This window comes from Haemaphysalis longicornis, unplaced genomic scaffold, assembly GCF_048455015.1.
Source record: "Haemaphysalis longicornis isolate Haplotype H1 unplaced genomic scaffold, Haemaphysalis longicornis Haplotype H1 scaffold_10, whole genome shotgun sequence".
In the NCBI taxonomy this organism is placed as follows: Eukaryota; Metazoa; Arthropoda; class Arachnida; order Ixodida; family Ixodidae; genus Haemaphysalis; species Haemaphysalis longicornis.
The window spans coordinates 147,548,906-147,565,685 of NW_027526204.1; the positions used below are offsets into that span (position 1 = coordinate 147,548,906).

Consider the following 16,780-nt stretch of genomic DNA (forward strand, 5'->3'; position numbering starts at 1 on the left):
TGCTTTTTGTGTAGTTTTACCAGCTTTCCATGGGGGCTTATTCTACACACGTCTTGATACTGGCAGAACGTGGTGACATTCAACTCCGAAACGTATTTGCTCTTCTTGTGTTTTCCAACGGGATCAACGCCTGTAGCGTTATCCCACGGCCCGCACCGTCTAAGTTTCTAGCCACACGCTCAGGAGCTTAAGGCTCTGTTTCCGGCCCAAGTGAAATCCCGGATTATATACTCTAGTCTCGTCACTTGAGCTTCGAGTATCGTTCACCGACATAAGGGCTTGTAGGACACACTTGCACGCATAGCACTGTACGTCTGAACGAAATGAGGGTAGTATTCTAGGATAAAGTTCTCGGCGCTTTTTGTAGTAAACTTGTGCCCACTGGTTCTCGTTTTCCTGGTCTTCTTTCCCGTACCTTTTTTTTTTCCCTTACTGGCTTATATATCGGTGGGAAAGCAACTTCTTTAAAATGCTCTGAATTGGTAAGTTAAAAGACAAACTCTTAAGCTTCAGTACGTTCCAAGTCGTAAGCCAACATTTGCAGATGCAACGTAGCCAACATCCGCACTGCTTGCTAGATATGACGTTCGTAGCCTTCGCACTGTAAGTGATGGCACAACTTGAGATATACACTACACTATCGTTACAACGAAGTCATTAGGGCAGTAAACTGACTTCGTTAATAGCGGTGTCACATTAGAAGTGGGAGTCTTCAGATTTTCCACCATTTCAGTCGGGACAATTACAAATTTCGAGTAAAGCAATATCGTTAATGGAGCGAGTAGTGTTTTCCATACACGTGATCGGTCCACTGCGTACGCCTTGAACCTTCTTGCCGCTGTAAGGTTCAAAAACTGCATACACTCTCCCAAATACAACCTTGTTTACGTCGGAGTGGGCGACTTCTGGGGCTCAAATACAATGACTTGAGAGGCAAAAGAAAATGTCGCAGAAACCGCTCCGTTGGCTGCCTACGAAACGCGAGAGAATCGTGTGCGGGTCTCACGACGCAAGCAACGTGGCAACTTTTTTGATACTGAGTAAGCTTTATTCATCCGTATACTCTCGGCGTTGCCTTTAGTTGTGAAATGGCTGATGTCGCTGTTAGTTTTTCCATGAATTGCATGCCACCGTAAGCTCTGAGTAAACACATCAGTCATGCATGCCGCCGAAGTTTGTGCGGCCTTCATTGTTGATGGCTAGCTCCGAGAAGAACTGTCTTTATAAACGGTTTAGGACAAAGTCATTGGCGTCAGCTAGGCTACAGCGTGGGACTTAGAAGTTGGTTTAGAGTGATTGCTTCATAGCCTGGATGAGAATGTGAAAGAGCACGTGCTGCAGCTCCATGCATGCGTAATGCAGGCTTAGCTCCTTCGTTTGCTACCAGGCAGCTATTGGCCACGAGGGACACCACTGGCGAGGCTAGCGCCTCGATCGTTTTGACGTCGCCTACAGAATCCCCGTTCTTACCTTGCTGCGTAGTTGGCTTGCAGCGCGTGACACATCGTTTAGGACGCGCATTCTGCGCGACTTTTTGTGCTGATACTCCGGTCTTGAAGTTAGTTCTCAGTGCGTGAAGCGTAATTTGATATCCTGGGGACTTCGCAATCGTATTAGCTGTGATAGGCTGCCCGCAAACAACCTGAGCATGGAGGTGTATGCGTAGGTAGGCAACAAGCTGCGGCTGTTTTTTCCCATCAACATTGTAGGCTACGACGGTCACCGAGCTAAATTTTTAGATTTTCCTTGTCGTTCGCAAGCAATGAATAAAGCAAGAAATCATGCAGCGTTTAATGCATGCATGCAGAAACGCTCCGCACACACGCCGGCCGTGCCTGCCCTGCGACCCACGAAGCGGCTCGAACCGGCGCGGGTATTGGGGCAATATTATCACCAAGTCAAAGAACAAGAGATTTTAGGGGTACGGTTACACGAAGAATTATCCTGGCATCCCGTATAGAACACTTAGGCAACGAAACTTCAAACAATATTGGATTTCTCTACAGATCAAGAGATTTAATTACGCTTTGGCTGAAAAAACACCTTTATAACACTCTTCTCTATTCTAGGCTTTGCAACGGAATATTAGCGTGGGGAACATCAAATAAAATGAATCACAAACGGCTGATCGTTTTACAAAAAAATGTCCTCCGTCTATTTGCCGATTTTCCCGGACACTATGCCGACTTGAGAACAAACGGGTCCACTATATTTTCCGTTCAGCATGCTGAAGGCTGACCAAATTAATTATCTGAACTTTGTACAAGTTATACTCAAAGAAAATCTTCAAGGAAAATGCAGTATATACACTTCCGGATGTGCCAAAATACCTACACCGAAATTGCAAAGAAACTACGGCAGGCAGTCTTTCCTGTTTCAACGCACCGACATACTGAAGAAAGTTAGAGACCACATTGATTTCAAGCCAGATTGATTTCAAACACAGCAGAAACGTATTTAAAACACAGGTGAACGAATACATTTTAACTAAGAATTTCTACTTCAATGGCCAGAACTGTGGCTGATGTTTAGACGTCGTTTAATGCTCTGGTTTTGTAGTTGTATCTGTGTATAAGGCCGGGTTCAGGCAGTTGTCGCAACTGTCGTAATATTTCTAATTAATGACGTCATTTGACGTCTCAGCCAACCCAGCTGAGTGAAACGCCGTTTTTTTTTTTACGTCCATAGCGCACGAAGAGGCTGCTACGTCGGTGAACATAGCGTAAAACGCAATCATTTTTCTATCCTGATTGTCCAATTGTATTTTAATTTACTCTTAAGTACTTTAATGTGCGTTATTGTATCTTCCCTTTATTGTTCTTTATATTCTGGTGCTCTACATGTTGCTCGTACTTTTTATTTCTCAAACATGAGATTTTCCAGCTTGTCGATTTTACTGCCTCATTGTAGTGTATTAAAGGGGGCTGGGGCCTCTGTCACAAACAAAATCTCGAATCTTGAAAAATATCTGCCGCGACGCTAAGCGTAAAGTTCCCAACATTCGACTCCGGGCAGCCAAGCCAGCTGCGAGCTGTTTGAGAAGACCCTCCTCTAAAACTCCTCGCGCGCGAGCGTGTTGCGTTTGGGATCCCCAAACTCAACACGCGGGGTCCCAACGCAGGACCCCCATTCTTGGGGGCCCCCAAAGCTTGGTTCCCCTATTCTAAAACTTCCTACTACCAGAAACCATTTCACCACGACGGGTTTCACCTCGTACGCAGCCTCGCCTTCTGTGTGCTGTCGTGAGTTCTCGAACTTGATAATGCTAAACAAAGGCAGGCTCACTGTAAACAGGGCAAAGTAGAGTCCACGTTCCAAATATAATTTCCCACAGCGGCGTCCTGATGAAAAGGAGGCATAGGTGTGTCTAAACCCTTTCGAAAGCGTTGAAAAGTCACGTTCGTACATTCCAGACAAGTTGTCGCGAAAACTAAACATATCAGCCGTACACAGCACGGCAGTCACCATTAATCAAATAAAGACATTACTAAAAAAGCATTGCAGGGGTAATAGCCACTGCTTAATGCAAACTGCAGATCCTACCAGCCCTTCTAAGCATGTGCGGTGCAGTAATCCGCTCACCGTTCTCGCGTAGTTGTTGATTACCACGCAATGCGCACCTTACGCGCGGTGCGATCACAACTGAGCGGCATCTTTCCGTCTCTGTTGCAAACTATATTGCATTTGTTTAACACGCATTATGGTACATGTCACGTCGCAAGTATTTCACAATGAATTAACTGTGCACTTTCTGGGCATTCGTTGTATCGCCCTCTGTGGTGCTAGCTGGCTGTGTACGAGCCAGTCACGATGGTAGCAGCTACCGAGACGCGGCAGTTCCGCCTCAAACAAGCCAGTGGATGTTTGCTTGCCCGTTTAATTAAGCCAGTGAAACACCTTTGGTGCATAATTTGCATCAATTCCACAATAAGGGGCAACACGGTGGCCACAACGAAAGAACACACGGTCGCATAAGCACAGGAAATGTGTTTTTGCAGACAGCAATATAACCAGGCATCTTATACGGGACGTCACGCCATGGTTTGTACTCGAGGCCAATACGCCGCTTATCGCGATGAAGGCGGCTACTGCTCTGCATTGAAAACGCGTAAAAATATACATTGAACATTCTTAAAGCAGCAAGCACACCTTTTATTATACAGCCACGTCTTCCGCTTAGCTTTCATGCCAACTATAAGGAATATGCGAAAGTGAAACTGAGAGAATTATACACACAGAATTAACGACAAGCGTCTTCCTGGCGGTCTAAAACAGAGCGCTGGTTGCACCGTCAGAAAACGAGGCGCTTTCTTTCTGCTTTCGTTTTTGTTTTTCAACTTTTAGTGGCTAGTATTAGTGTTCAGAGCTGTACAAATCAGAATAGAAGTCCACGCCCATTTTGACCCAGTATAACTGGTAAGAACAGCCATGCATATTATTAGCCATTTTGGAAGGACGTCCAATTTGCCGCTATCGCGATGTGACATTTAGTTGCCAAAGACTTCTGCAACTCTTTTCGAAGGGGCCATTGGGATTGATTGATTGATTGATTGATTGATTGATTGATTGATTGATTGATTGATTGATTGATTGATTGATTGATTGATTGATTGATTGATTGATTGATTGATTGATTGATTGATTGATTGATTGATTGATTGATTGATTGATTGATTGATTTGTGCTTTTTTTCGGAATTTTCTACTCGGTCGTAAACGTACCGTTCAGTATATTTTTCCATGTTCTGTTCGGATTACGCAGGCTCTGGTACCTGAACGACGGCACCTTCACAGAGGAACAGCGGCAGGAGCTCAGGCGCTCCTCTCTGGCCCGAGTGCTCTGCGAAAATGGAGACAACATTACGCACGTCACCCGTGACGCATTCACGCTACCGGAGCGCCAGCCTGGTGGCATCGTGCATTGCCGTGAAGTCCCGGCCCTCAACCTCGAGCCTTGGAGGGAGCACAGCTCAGGTAAAGGCGCGAACAAAATCACGAGCGGAACTTTGCAGTAAGAAAAAAACAAGGTTAAGTCGTCTTTTTCTTTTTTTGTCCGGCCATTGGGATACAGAAAAACTCCCTTCCATTTTTCATTGCCTCCAGCAGTTATTTTGATTTAAAATTTCCTGGCAGTTCCACCCCACCTGATGAAATTAGGTTTTTCTGTTTTTCTAAAAAAAATGCCAGCTGTTGTATATATCGAAAAGAAATACTCAAATGTTACGTGGCAGGCCTTCCGAGGCTAATGTGTAAAAATCACAGCAGCCGTAATAGCAGGTAGGTCGCACTACCGGCGTCGAAAGAGTATGACTATAATATGCACCCTGCCAGGGCACTGTAATGCGTTTTTTTTTTTCGGCAAAAGATCTCATGCATGTTGAAGCCACTTCAATGAAAACTGATGCTTTCCGCAGTTTCTTGGTCTTACACTGTTGAACACCTTAAAACACTATAATACATAGATTACTACGCTACGTTTCAAATTACGGGAAAACATGTAATAAAAGCATGAAGTATTTCTATCAAATATTTCGTAATTTACTGCACATGAAACGCTTATTACCGCTACTTAACACTTGTTCGCTATAATTTGCGCATTCTATATCAAATATGTTTTGGAATGTTTCCTAAGGTCGACCAGCTCCCCCAGCTTTTAACGTGTCTATTCTCCAGAAGTGATTTTCATTACTTGTACTGTCTATGCGAAAGATCGCCGAACCATAATTCAGTGGAACCATAATGATTTCGTAACTGTTCCCTCATGTCAGCAAATGTTCTCGTTCTTCTTTCGCGCCGTACACCTCTTGCAAGCACCGCTTATCTCTGACGCCGCCAACTTGGAGATCACGATTGCCTCATAACATCTGCAAACACTCAACAGAGGCGAGGCAGTGAGGTACTGCTTTCTTTTCGCTTATACATATGCAACCACTCGGCACTGGGGCTGTGTTCAGGCCAACTCAGCAGTAAAAGCGTTGGGTGCGGTGTATTCAGTCGCCCCGGCTCAATTCACTGAAGAGTTGTTTAGCTGGAAGCCGAAACTCGATGCAGGAGAAATATTTATGCGGTTTCCTAAGGTAGTCAAGGCATTTAGATTAATACGACACGTGGCTACTGCCGGAAGGCTCGAGTATTTCAGCTGGCCAGCTGGCCCAATAAGCCCAAACATGGATCGGCTTGGCTACCCTCTTCTGCATGCGACGTATTCGCTGCAATGCTATGTGCATGGCGACGTGTACGTGGTCATCAGTGGGACTTCGTATGTAAAAGCGGACGGTTGGTGTTTTTATGGGCAAGAAACCCTGATCAGGCCGGGGGAAAACGTAGAAAGACGTTTAGAAGCATTAAAACATAAATCACGGCAAGCACCGTTGCAAACCAGGCGTTTGAGCAATATTTGCCTTCGCACGGGCTTATTCCTATACTCAGTGCTGACAGGACTTGCCTTTTTGAGTTTTTGTTTTGGGCACAGTACACAATACCAATCTGCCGTGTGGGAATTTGGTGCACGGTTTAATGGGCTCCATTACCTCTAACTCTTCTGAAGAAAAAAGCGATAAGAAAACGATGAAAGCCCTTCTCCGACTACGAGATGAAACGGGCAGTGCTGACAACTTCCAGACTCTTCAACTCATTAAGCCAGCCCTCGAGGCAAAACCGAATGGCAGACAGACGGGGTGATTTTGTTTTGCTGCAAATTTATCTCATTTAGTTCCTCTTATCCTATGCCATGAAGGAAAGAAATGGCTCTAAATCAAACGCAGTCTAACAAGAACAGGAGTGGCATGAAGAGCTCACTCGATTGTTCTTAGTGAGTTTCACGTATTGCCTAGTTGTGCCTTGATTTTATCCAACAAGAACAGGAGTGGCATGAAGAGCTCACTCGACTGTTCTTAGTGAGTTCCGCGTATTGCCTACTTGTGCCTTGCTTTTATCGCTTCACAACTTCACCCTAGCGGCCCCTCAAGCAATAAATTCCCTTGAATGCTCTTCCTTCGCTGATGCTTTTTCTTACAACCCAGGGCTTGATGGCGCGGCATGGATTGCGTTGACTGTGATGAGGCCGATGGCATTATTTCTGTTCGTCTCACAATGCATCCCTGATTTTTATGCACTGGTTCACCTTTTCTTAAAAAGAACTGTGAAACACTGCTGGCAAACGCCTTTACTCTTTCCTTCCCGTCTAAAAGGACTGCGAAAGCTGCAGTTATCACCTGCCCGGAGCCGCACTGCATGATTTGCTTGTCGCAGAACACCGACCATCCCTTTCTGTTTTGCTTTTGTGGCATTTTTGTTAAGGTGGCTACAAAATGCGTTTATGGCTTCAATTGAAAGGAATCCGGCTAATAGCCGCTAAATCACTCTAATGACATAATGTGAGCACTGGAAGAATGCCAAGACTGGGAAAGAGAGAAAATGCCTTAAGCAAGTTCCTAAGTTCTCTGATGGACATAGAGCAGTATTTCTGGCCGGAGAACTGTGTGACCCCTCATTCTAAACACTGGCTGTGTTTCTTGACTAAGTTCTGAAAGCATTTAAGATATAAAAAAGTAGAACAAAGTGTTGCAAGCTCCCTTTAAGGCGAGTCACAAAAGATGACTCCCTACTTGATTCTAATTGGCGAGGTGGGAGCCTTGGAGTGCGTTAAGGGCGGCTGTGAACCCCCTATTAGCTATGTTGAATGGTTGAGGCTATCAGTACACATGGTCACGTGGTCCCGATGGCAACCGGTCAGTCAGGATGAACTAACCTTCCGGGCAGAAAGGGACGCTTACGGATGCAACCAGGCCACGAGCCGAGCCAACGTGAATACATCGCTATCCAACTTCTCCCACTTCCCCGTCATGCTCCTTTCCTTACCCCGTCAGGATGTCGTTGACAACCGATGACATCCTCACAAAATCTCAAGAAGGCTAAACTCCTGAAGCAATGTGAAAACGGAAGGATGGTCCCATCAACGCAATCAACCTATTCACTGCTACCTATCATTCTAACTACTTTCTCATACAGCACAAATATTCACAATAACTGTAAGAAATCACTATAAATAACAATATAACTGTAATAATTGCTATAATTACCAGCTGATGATGTGATTCCCTCGACGGCGACTGTTTCCCTTCCTTTACGCCAGCTTAAGTGTGCTTGCTGTAGAGCAGGCTTTAGAGGCAAGAATTGACGACGATGACGACGATGATGATGATGATAAAATTTGTCCGAAGTGTGCTTATCGCACCTTCACTATCAACTAACAGTTTAAGACCGCGACCTATTACTATTTCTCCCTTTTCACTGCACGAGATGTGGTGTCCCGTAAGTAGCGCGCGCCCATCTCCCCCCGTTGCTAGGGAAGACGAGGAGGAAGACGAGGAGCGCGCGCACCCGCAGCTGTTGCTATGCGGACTACGGCGGCGGACGATTCAGGCTCGCTTAAGAAGTGCATTCGCACTTAAAAGCCATTAAAACAGGCTTGACGTGGTCTCTAGCCCCGATTTTGAGAGTACATCAAACAGAAAACGTTTTTGGACGTTACAAAATAAAACTCAACGTACATAATAAAAATGTACAAAACGTTTAGCAGCAGCATCCAACATGATCAGGTTTTCGTCCGTAACAATCAATGAGAGTCACAGTCACAAAATCCAGGTCACGCAAGGAAAATACGCTTTTAATTCCAAACAAAATAAATAAATGAGGCACTCAAAACAATCCCGCAATATACATTTAAAACGGTTTTATATAAATAAATAAACGCTGACAACAAAGAAGTTCAGTCATACGATAGCCTGTTTAGCAATTATGGCCATGAGTGCTGGAGCGATTGTTTTCCTCAGTGTGTTCGCGGTTAAGGAATGTGCCATTCTCCAGAATGGCGGGTTTGGTAGCTAGGGCAATTCAGAGTCAACTTGGATAGCAGAGCAACGAAGCTCTTATTTTGCTTCATTCCCATTTGATATCGCTTAAGCACAGTGTCGTTGTACAGATGATGAATTTCGCAGAGGCCCAGAGATTTAAAAAGAGGTGCGGTATGTGCGTCATGCGCAACATTTGAAATCGCACGCACCGCTTTTTTCTGTAATCGTTCAAGCCTTGTAATGTTAGTAATCGTGGTGTTCCCCCAAACTAAGAAGCGGTAGCTAAGGTGTGATCGAAATAAAGACTTGTAAATGAGCAGTTTAATGGTAATGGGCAAGACGAATCGCAACCTGACAAGAATTCCGACAACCCGTGCAACCCTGCTTGTAGCTAAGTCAGTATGTTTTGTCCCATTAAGGTGCTCTTCAAATATAATTCCCAGGCTTTTTGCATAAGAAACAGTCTCTATTTTCGATCCACCAATAAGAAGGTCACCATCCATACTGTAGCTCTTATTTTTGGCCCTCAACCTAACTCCTTGACTATCAACAGGCTTTGTGCTATTAATAGTCAAGGAATAAGCATTTATCACTCGTTAAAGGTCTCTCGAACACTGTTTGCTTTATTTAGTAGTTCTGTAGCTTTACGAAAAATAAAAAAACCAAGTAGTGTTGTCGGCGTAGATACCAAACTTTTGTCGGGCTGCCAACATTTACTACGTCATTGTTGACAGCTCTACAAAGTTTGCCATCTACGCCGAGGACACTAACTTGTTATTTATTACTCGTAATGCTACAGAACTACTAACTAAACCAGCAATGTTCTAGCGGCCCTTAACGAGGATCCTGCAAAACATCCCCAAAACGGCGATTTCTTCAGTCTCTAAGTCAAACTTTCTGTTCGAGGTGGCGACAGTTTGGATAATTTTGGCAATTGTCCGGCGACTTTCTCTTCTGAGAATCTGGAAGCTTTGTCATGCAGTAATAAGCCCACGCAAGACCCATCAGGTCCTGAGATGGGGCAGACTTGGAGTCTGTCTTCGGACTGTATTCTTTAGCGGTTAAATGTATAATAAGCATTCTTGAAACTTTTTTCCGAAAAGTAACCGTCAGAAGAGTGCGAGTATTAAACGATTACAAGTTTTGACTCCTCATTCGCGTCTATCGGCCCAATACTGAAACACTGGACCTGCCACGCAATCTGTCTGATGCTTTGGGGGTCGCGGCAAAATGAATGCGTGACTTGTCAGCGAATGGAATATCGCACGGTGAGCGTAATCTGGCCCCACTTTGCCTGGACGTTTTGCAAGAAATCAATGTTGCACATCATTGTCATATGGGTTCGTTCACTGCACCTTCACAATTAATTCACATTGTTAGAGGAACAGTTTTATGCTCATACATCATTATCAGCAGCAGAAACCTGTGATGATGCTGATTATGACTATGGTGATGATGATGATTATGATGATGGTGGTGATGATTATGATTATGATTATGATCATGTATGCGCGTGCAACGTTATGACAACAGGCAGTGACTCCAATTCGTGTCAGCATGGTACGACAGCATAGCATAAAAAGCAATAAGAAATTGTTTCTAATCGTACAATGCAAAAGAAGGTTTCGACAGCACAGAATATTAGTAATACTAAAGCGCTAGACGCATGTACGACGGGCGCACGCGATTCGCATCCGACTGATCATTACGAAGTATTGTTAGAATCCGCCAAAACCGGTCCTAACAATAAGTCGTAACGATCAGTCGCATGCGAATCGCGTGCTCCCGTCGTACATGTGTCTAGCGCTTAAAGCACCACATTGAATCGGGTTTTTTGAGGGGGTAATCGGAGTGGAAACGACTTTGCAGATGCTTCACTCTTACAGGTGATGATGCCTGTATTGTGACGAAGAGCAAAATATTGAGGCAAATATTATGGGCGAGAGGTAAGCATGGTGTGCTAGCTTCAGAAGAGAAAATGCTTAACCCGAACAATTACATGTTGAGTGAACCACGAACCTGGTGTGGGAAGCTATTTACGGAGATATCGTCTCCTGCCAGTAATTCTATAGAGCAGGGAGATCAACTGTTACCCGGATCAGATTTCTCACAGTCGGACAGACGGCATATGTAAAGTTTTGGTTGCACCGCCACATGGTTCTATATCGCAAGTGCCCCTGCGCATCGCTGGCCTCTACTAAACGTTAAACGCACTTATTTGGTTCCGCTTATTTTGGGCTATATCTGCAAATACCAGTGATCGAAAAGAGGGCACTCTACGCAAATAGAGAAACTGTATTTACGCATCTAAAGCACTGCGCGGAGTATCTAAAGGTCTGTTACACTGATATTGAGAGAAAGAAAAACTTCGCTCCAAGAACTGTGTTCCGAGGCGGGCGGTCATTTGTCATCTGCAGCTACAATGACCGAAATGGCAAATGTGCGACACGTGTAGAGCCTATGATTTCTTAGAAAACTTAAAATCAATAACTTCTAAGCAGAGTGCAATTCCTGCAATGGAACATCCGGAGACGTAGGCCCAGAAAAGTATTCGGTTTGATGTCACGAAAGGTACTTCTCTGCGTTCTGAAGGAGGGCGGCCAACCTTCCGCGCTTCGTAGGAGTCCATACCAGACTCAGCAACCGCCAAAAGAACGCGACGGTGCTGGTGGCGCAAATGTATGTTTCTGAGCACAAGCACTTGCCTCTGGTACATGAAAAAGGAGTCTCCGCTTCTCATAAGGCCCCACTCGTTCGGATCAAAATCGTCGTAAGGGCAGCATGGACGTATGTACGCATGCGTGCCTCGCTGAGCTAAGCGAATACAGTGTTTCGGGGAGTAAAAGTTTAGACAGCCTTTGCAAGTACTCAAAGCACGCAGAGTCTCTGCTGAAAAAAGCCTTATTTTCCGCCTCAGAGCGTCAAGGCCAATGTTGACATCAATACATGGAAACATTTTCTTGGCAGTGGAGAGCGCGTTCAGGTCGTTCACAGATTCGACTTGGCGGTGAAATGTGGACGTGTACGTCTCAGCCGTTACGTCGGAGAGAATAAATGATCCCACAAAGAATGTTCCAATAGCCCAGCACGCAAGCAAAATCTTTGTTGTGGTATTTTTAGAGTTAACACAGGGCGGTGCGCGGCCGAATAATGTTGACACCATAAACATCACTAATATTGCAAGATTCCAACGAGCGCTATTATTACTAAGAATGTACACGAACATCACTGCTGCACCGAGTGACGATATCAAGACGGCAAGTACAAATAAACGGGATGCAGAAAGCTGCGAAGCCCAGTAGTTGATCGGAACTCGTTGTGCGAAGAAGCACATTTGACATGGCTTGTATAGGGCGTAGTAGTAGTAGATATAGGGGAAAAGCGTCTGACTTGCCTTTGGATAAAGGCTGAAATGAGCCCGCCTTTCTTCGAGGACAAGCACATCCCTTCTTGAGCTACTTTTCAACGGTTGGAGGGTTGTGTTCAACGCCGCGTATGCTGCTAACACCGCCGATACCTCAGGAGACACGCTGGCATCTCGGTATACGGCGCCCGCATGCCCTGTCGTTACCGTAAGCTCGAGGTTTCGGGGATACCTCTTAAAATCGCCCTCGCGAAGCCGAAGGAAATTGTACGGCACGTAGTCTTTCCGGCGATATTCCGCGCACCTATTGAAACCATTAACTGGGCCTTCGATGACTGTGGGTGACACCGTGACGACCTGGCATGCTCCAAAATCCGAAAGCATTTTCGAGTCAATGGCTGCATTGTCTTTCGCAGAGATAACCCAATGAATCTGAGGACAAGCGATGGCCCAGGTGTTCAAATCTTTCGCGAACGCAAGCGGAAGATTGTCTGGCCATGGCAGAAATATCGCGACCTCTTCAGAAACTGGCGGAGTTTTTCTACAAAAACCTGGGTACAGATTGAAAGAAGATGCCCACAAGTTGGTCAACAGCCACACAGGCTTTGAAAATTGCGTGATCGCCGAGCGAAGCCGTTCTGTGCTGTTTCCGAAAGCAGCAATGGCTACCGCCGATTTGTGGTCAAGCTGTGCCATAATGTCGAAAAAGAGCCTGTGAAATACTGTTCCCAAAGGGCACGGTATACCCAGAAAAAGCAGGGCGATGATCACAAGAACTTTACACATTTGTGCTAGTGGAGAATGTCTACTTTGTATACCGGGAATCCGTCCAGCAGATTTCTGCTATTAACACAATCCAAGGATGCAATGCCAATCTTCGATGTAGATGCTTTCAATATGACCTTCAGTATAGTCAGAGGCCTTGTGGGCTTCAAGCATTCGCAGCAATTTCCCAACGGTGCAACTTCGCAGCATCTTCGCAGCAGCTGTGCAACTTCCCACTAGAAGCCTACAAGTCTCTCTTTTTTTCACTTAGCACCTTTTTAACATTAATTATTCATAGATAGGGGACAGCTTAGAAGAATGCAATTGGCGCCTCAATTTTTTAGAGCACTAACGCGCACTGTGTAGCCCGGCATGTTGTTCCATTTGCATATGAAATGAATTCTTTCTGCATTGCGAATTTATTGCTATCAACGAAACATCTGTCATAAATTTCATCTTCTATTTATCTCAATTCCATGAAATCGTGAGTAGTAGTAGGAAACTTTATTATAAAGTCAGGCTATCTAGCTCTCAGAGGGTGGTGCCCTTAGTCCAGGGCCCCATTTGCTGCTGCGATCCGTCTTGCCCGGTCGATCAGTCCGCGCTGGTCGTCCAAGGCTGAGCTGGAAAGAACGGCTTCCGTGAGGGCGGTTTTACGAACGCCGTCCACCAAACAGGTGGTTGCCCATTCGTGGACACTTTCGACTTTTTGAAAGTAGGGCATATTTCAAAAGAATGAAATGGGCAAGACGGGACAAGGAACAAGACAGGAGCTGACACCGGTCCGGTCTTGTTTACTGTCCAGTCTTTTAAGTGCAGTTTCTTTTATTCTCAAATGCATCAAGAACTAGGCTAGCATCACACCCTTCTTGCGACTATTTGCCTGGGCCTGTTTTTTGTGTTGTACGCTTGTGCAGCAGCTTGTTCGTTCCTGCGAATTCGCTGCTCTGCAATGGCGATAAAGGCAATGCAAAAATGCAATGGAAATAACGCAAAAATGTCAAGGCGGTAAAAGCTTATTGCGACTCTTGTTTTCACTCAATACTGCGTACTCTTGGACGAATCGATGCCTAGCAGACAAGGCTTTCTACTTCTGCCTATAAAACTTCTTAGCGAGTTATTGCAGACCCGAATCTTTTTGGAGGTTTCGTATGTACCGTCGTAAACAACCTACAGAGTTGTCAAACGCAGTTCCCATTACAAACTTCGCGCTTCGAATACAACTGCACTATAACTTGTATGCCACAAAAATCAAGCGTTTACTCAAAAATTCTTCACAACCTCGTAGTTTGACGTCCTTCTGTTTTTTTAGCAACCTATTATTTTTTATCGTTTTGTGTATTGGGATAACTCGAACATTTAACATTTTGCAGACACTTTTTCCAGAGAACCCATTTTTTGCAATTTTGACCAAAATTATTGAGTGCCTAAAGAGGCCAAAACAGGGTTCTAAAGGTTGCGATTTTACGTGAGCAATCACTGGAGTACTATCCAACGAACGTCCTGCCGCAAAAATGGTTTAAAAGCGTTGAGTATTACCCGAGATATCGTTCAATAAAAAGGTCCCGCAACAAGTCCTCGAGCATTTACCCTCTCCCCGCGCCTCCAAAGCAGTGTGGAAGCTGTGACGTCACCGACCAGGCCCAAGACCACCTAGAGGAACAGATCTGGTTCGAGATGCACGCAGCCTTTGGCTCCGCTCGGCGTTCCGTCACGCTTTTTTTTCGAAGACGACGGCCAAGGTCTGCCTACTCGGTACCACTCAGTGGGCCAGATAGGTAGGCGGCCCGCAAGGAACTGCCGTGCATACGTGCTCCCCGCGTCCGAACATAAGTTTTATAATAGTGTAAACGAGCGCTTAAAGGCCAGATAGGGAGTCTCCAACTACAACATGCTCGCCCACGACCGTGATGATTGCCGCCGATGACTAGCGGCCGGCTATAGTTTAGGCATGCGGCGCTGTCACGGCGAACCGGTCCTCTCCGAGGTCGAAGAAAAGGCTTATCATCGCCGCAGTTGTTCCGTCACGCTTTTTTTTTCGAAGACGACGGCCAAGGTCTGCCTACTCGGTACCACTCAGTGGGCCAGATAGGTAGGCGGCCCGCAAGGAACTGCCGTGCATCGTGCTCCCCGCGTCCGAACATAAGTTTTATAATAGTGTGCCGACGAAGCCGACGACCGTGCCGACGAAGATCACTAGCGCAATCATTCACTGCGCTATAACCCCCTTTCTCGCATTTATAAACTGATTTTCAATAATAGTTCGCTCTAGAGGGCGGTGACAAGGTTCAGCTGCTGCTGTGCATGCCGTATCGTGCATACACCGCACAGTGGGCTCCTTGTCGACCGGGCTGGCAGATGCTTGCCGCGCTCGTGCGTGTAGCGGTGTTTCCGCCTGCCGAGACGAACCGTGTTTTTCAGCGTTATGCATACTTTAATAACGACGCGTTACATCTACAAACTCAGCTAAGCTCGGACGTCGACACTCGGCCCTACTACACCAGGCCGTCGATGCAGGAGCGCCGCTTGCCGCAACCGCACCCGTGTTTCCCCCGCAGTGCCGGGAACACTGACTGGCTAAAGCATTTGAACTGGGCCGCCAATAGCGGCGCCCTACTGTTCAGTGCTTCGTGCGTCATACAGGCTGCGTCAGAGCCAAACCTTTTACGTCAGAGCATGGCCTAATGGCGGCGAGGAAGTGGCAGGTAAACCAGTAAAGAAAGGAAGATCTTTTTTGCGTGTTTCTGAGGTCCCTGCTTTACGCAGGTGTAATATTCTAGTGATTGCGCGATTAAAATGGCGACCTTGGGAAGCCTATTTAGGATCCTTTAAAAAGCTAGGTCTTTCTCCAAAAAAATGTAATGTTAGTGTAAGAGAGGGCTACAGGGATACCGAACGAACAAAATGCCTGCAGAATAATTTGAAATAACGCCAATTTTTCCCACTGAAGTTTAGGCAATGTGAAAGTCTGCAGTATCCGAATGGCGTGGTACAGGACACTTTAGTGTGTTCAAAGGCGCGGAAGGAACCTACAAGCCGATCAGAAGAAATAAAATTTTTGTTAGGCAACTATATTTTCTTGCAATTCTTCTTAAACTTATGATACTAAAGAAACCATAACAATTTGTAACGGCACCTTCGCCGTCGCGTAGCCTCCTTTCTGCTGAGCTCTATTATAGAGATTTGCGAATATATGCGTCACGTGCCGTGCGAACATGGGAGTTGATTGATGCCAAGGAAAAGTTCCGCCGAATTCATATCCAGTAGAAGTGCGTATAGGGTTCATACAGGCCACAACTTTTGGTACCCCCTCTATGCACAATTTTCCACCATCAAGCGGCTTGGAATTAAACTGCTCGCTTTCTCAACATTGGACCACCGAGTAGACGAGAAAAAAATAATCGTCGCATTTCTGTATTCTTAATAACCGCACGGGCATTTCACTCCTCGCTGCGAACAAAACATAACTTCTTAGCGCTCAGTAAAATCCTGAAGTTTTTTTTTTTTTTTCAAGGCCTAAACTCTTGCACTCTGATCACCACCGCTACTTGATTTAATGCCTTCCTTCTCATCTTTCGCCATGATTCCTTCAAAAGTTAGCGCTCTTGCGTAGAAAACTTGCACTTACAAGGCTTAAAGGGGCCATGCAGACAAAGCACAAGTTTGGTTCATTCGAAAGATTGCCTCGTTAGAATCGTACTGACACCACTTTTAACGGACACTTCGTTCAAATAAACTATATAATTACAAAAAAATGGAATGGTCATGCTACCCACTAGCTCATTTCCCGCAACAGA

General features: G+C 45.5%; 1 protein-coding gene across 2 annotated transcripts in view; it reads left to right on the forward strand.

The window, feature by feature from the left end:
• The window catches only part of Pxn (Peroxidasin), a 99,350-nt gene that overhangs the window by 51,882 nt on the left and 30,688 nt on the right, over window positions 1-16,780 (forward strand). For both annotated transcript variants that reach the window (XM_077691185.1, XM_077691186.1), the window contains one exon: window positions 4,762-4,973. In XM_077691185.1, the coding sequence (XP_077547311.1) occupies window positions 4,762-4,973 (212 nt within the window). The remainder of the gene's footprint in view (window positions 1-4,761; window positions 4,974-16,780) is intronic.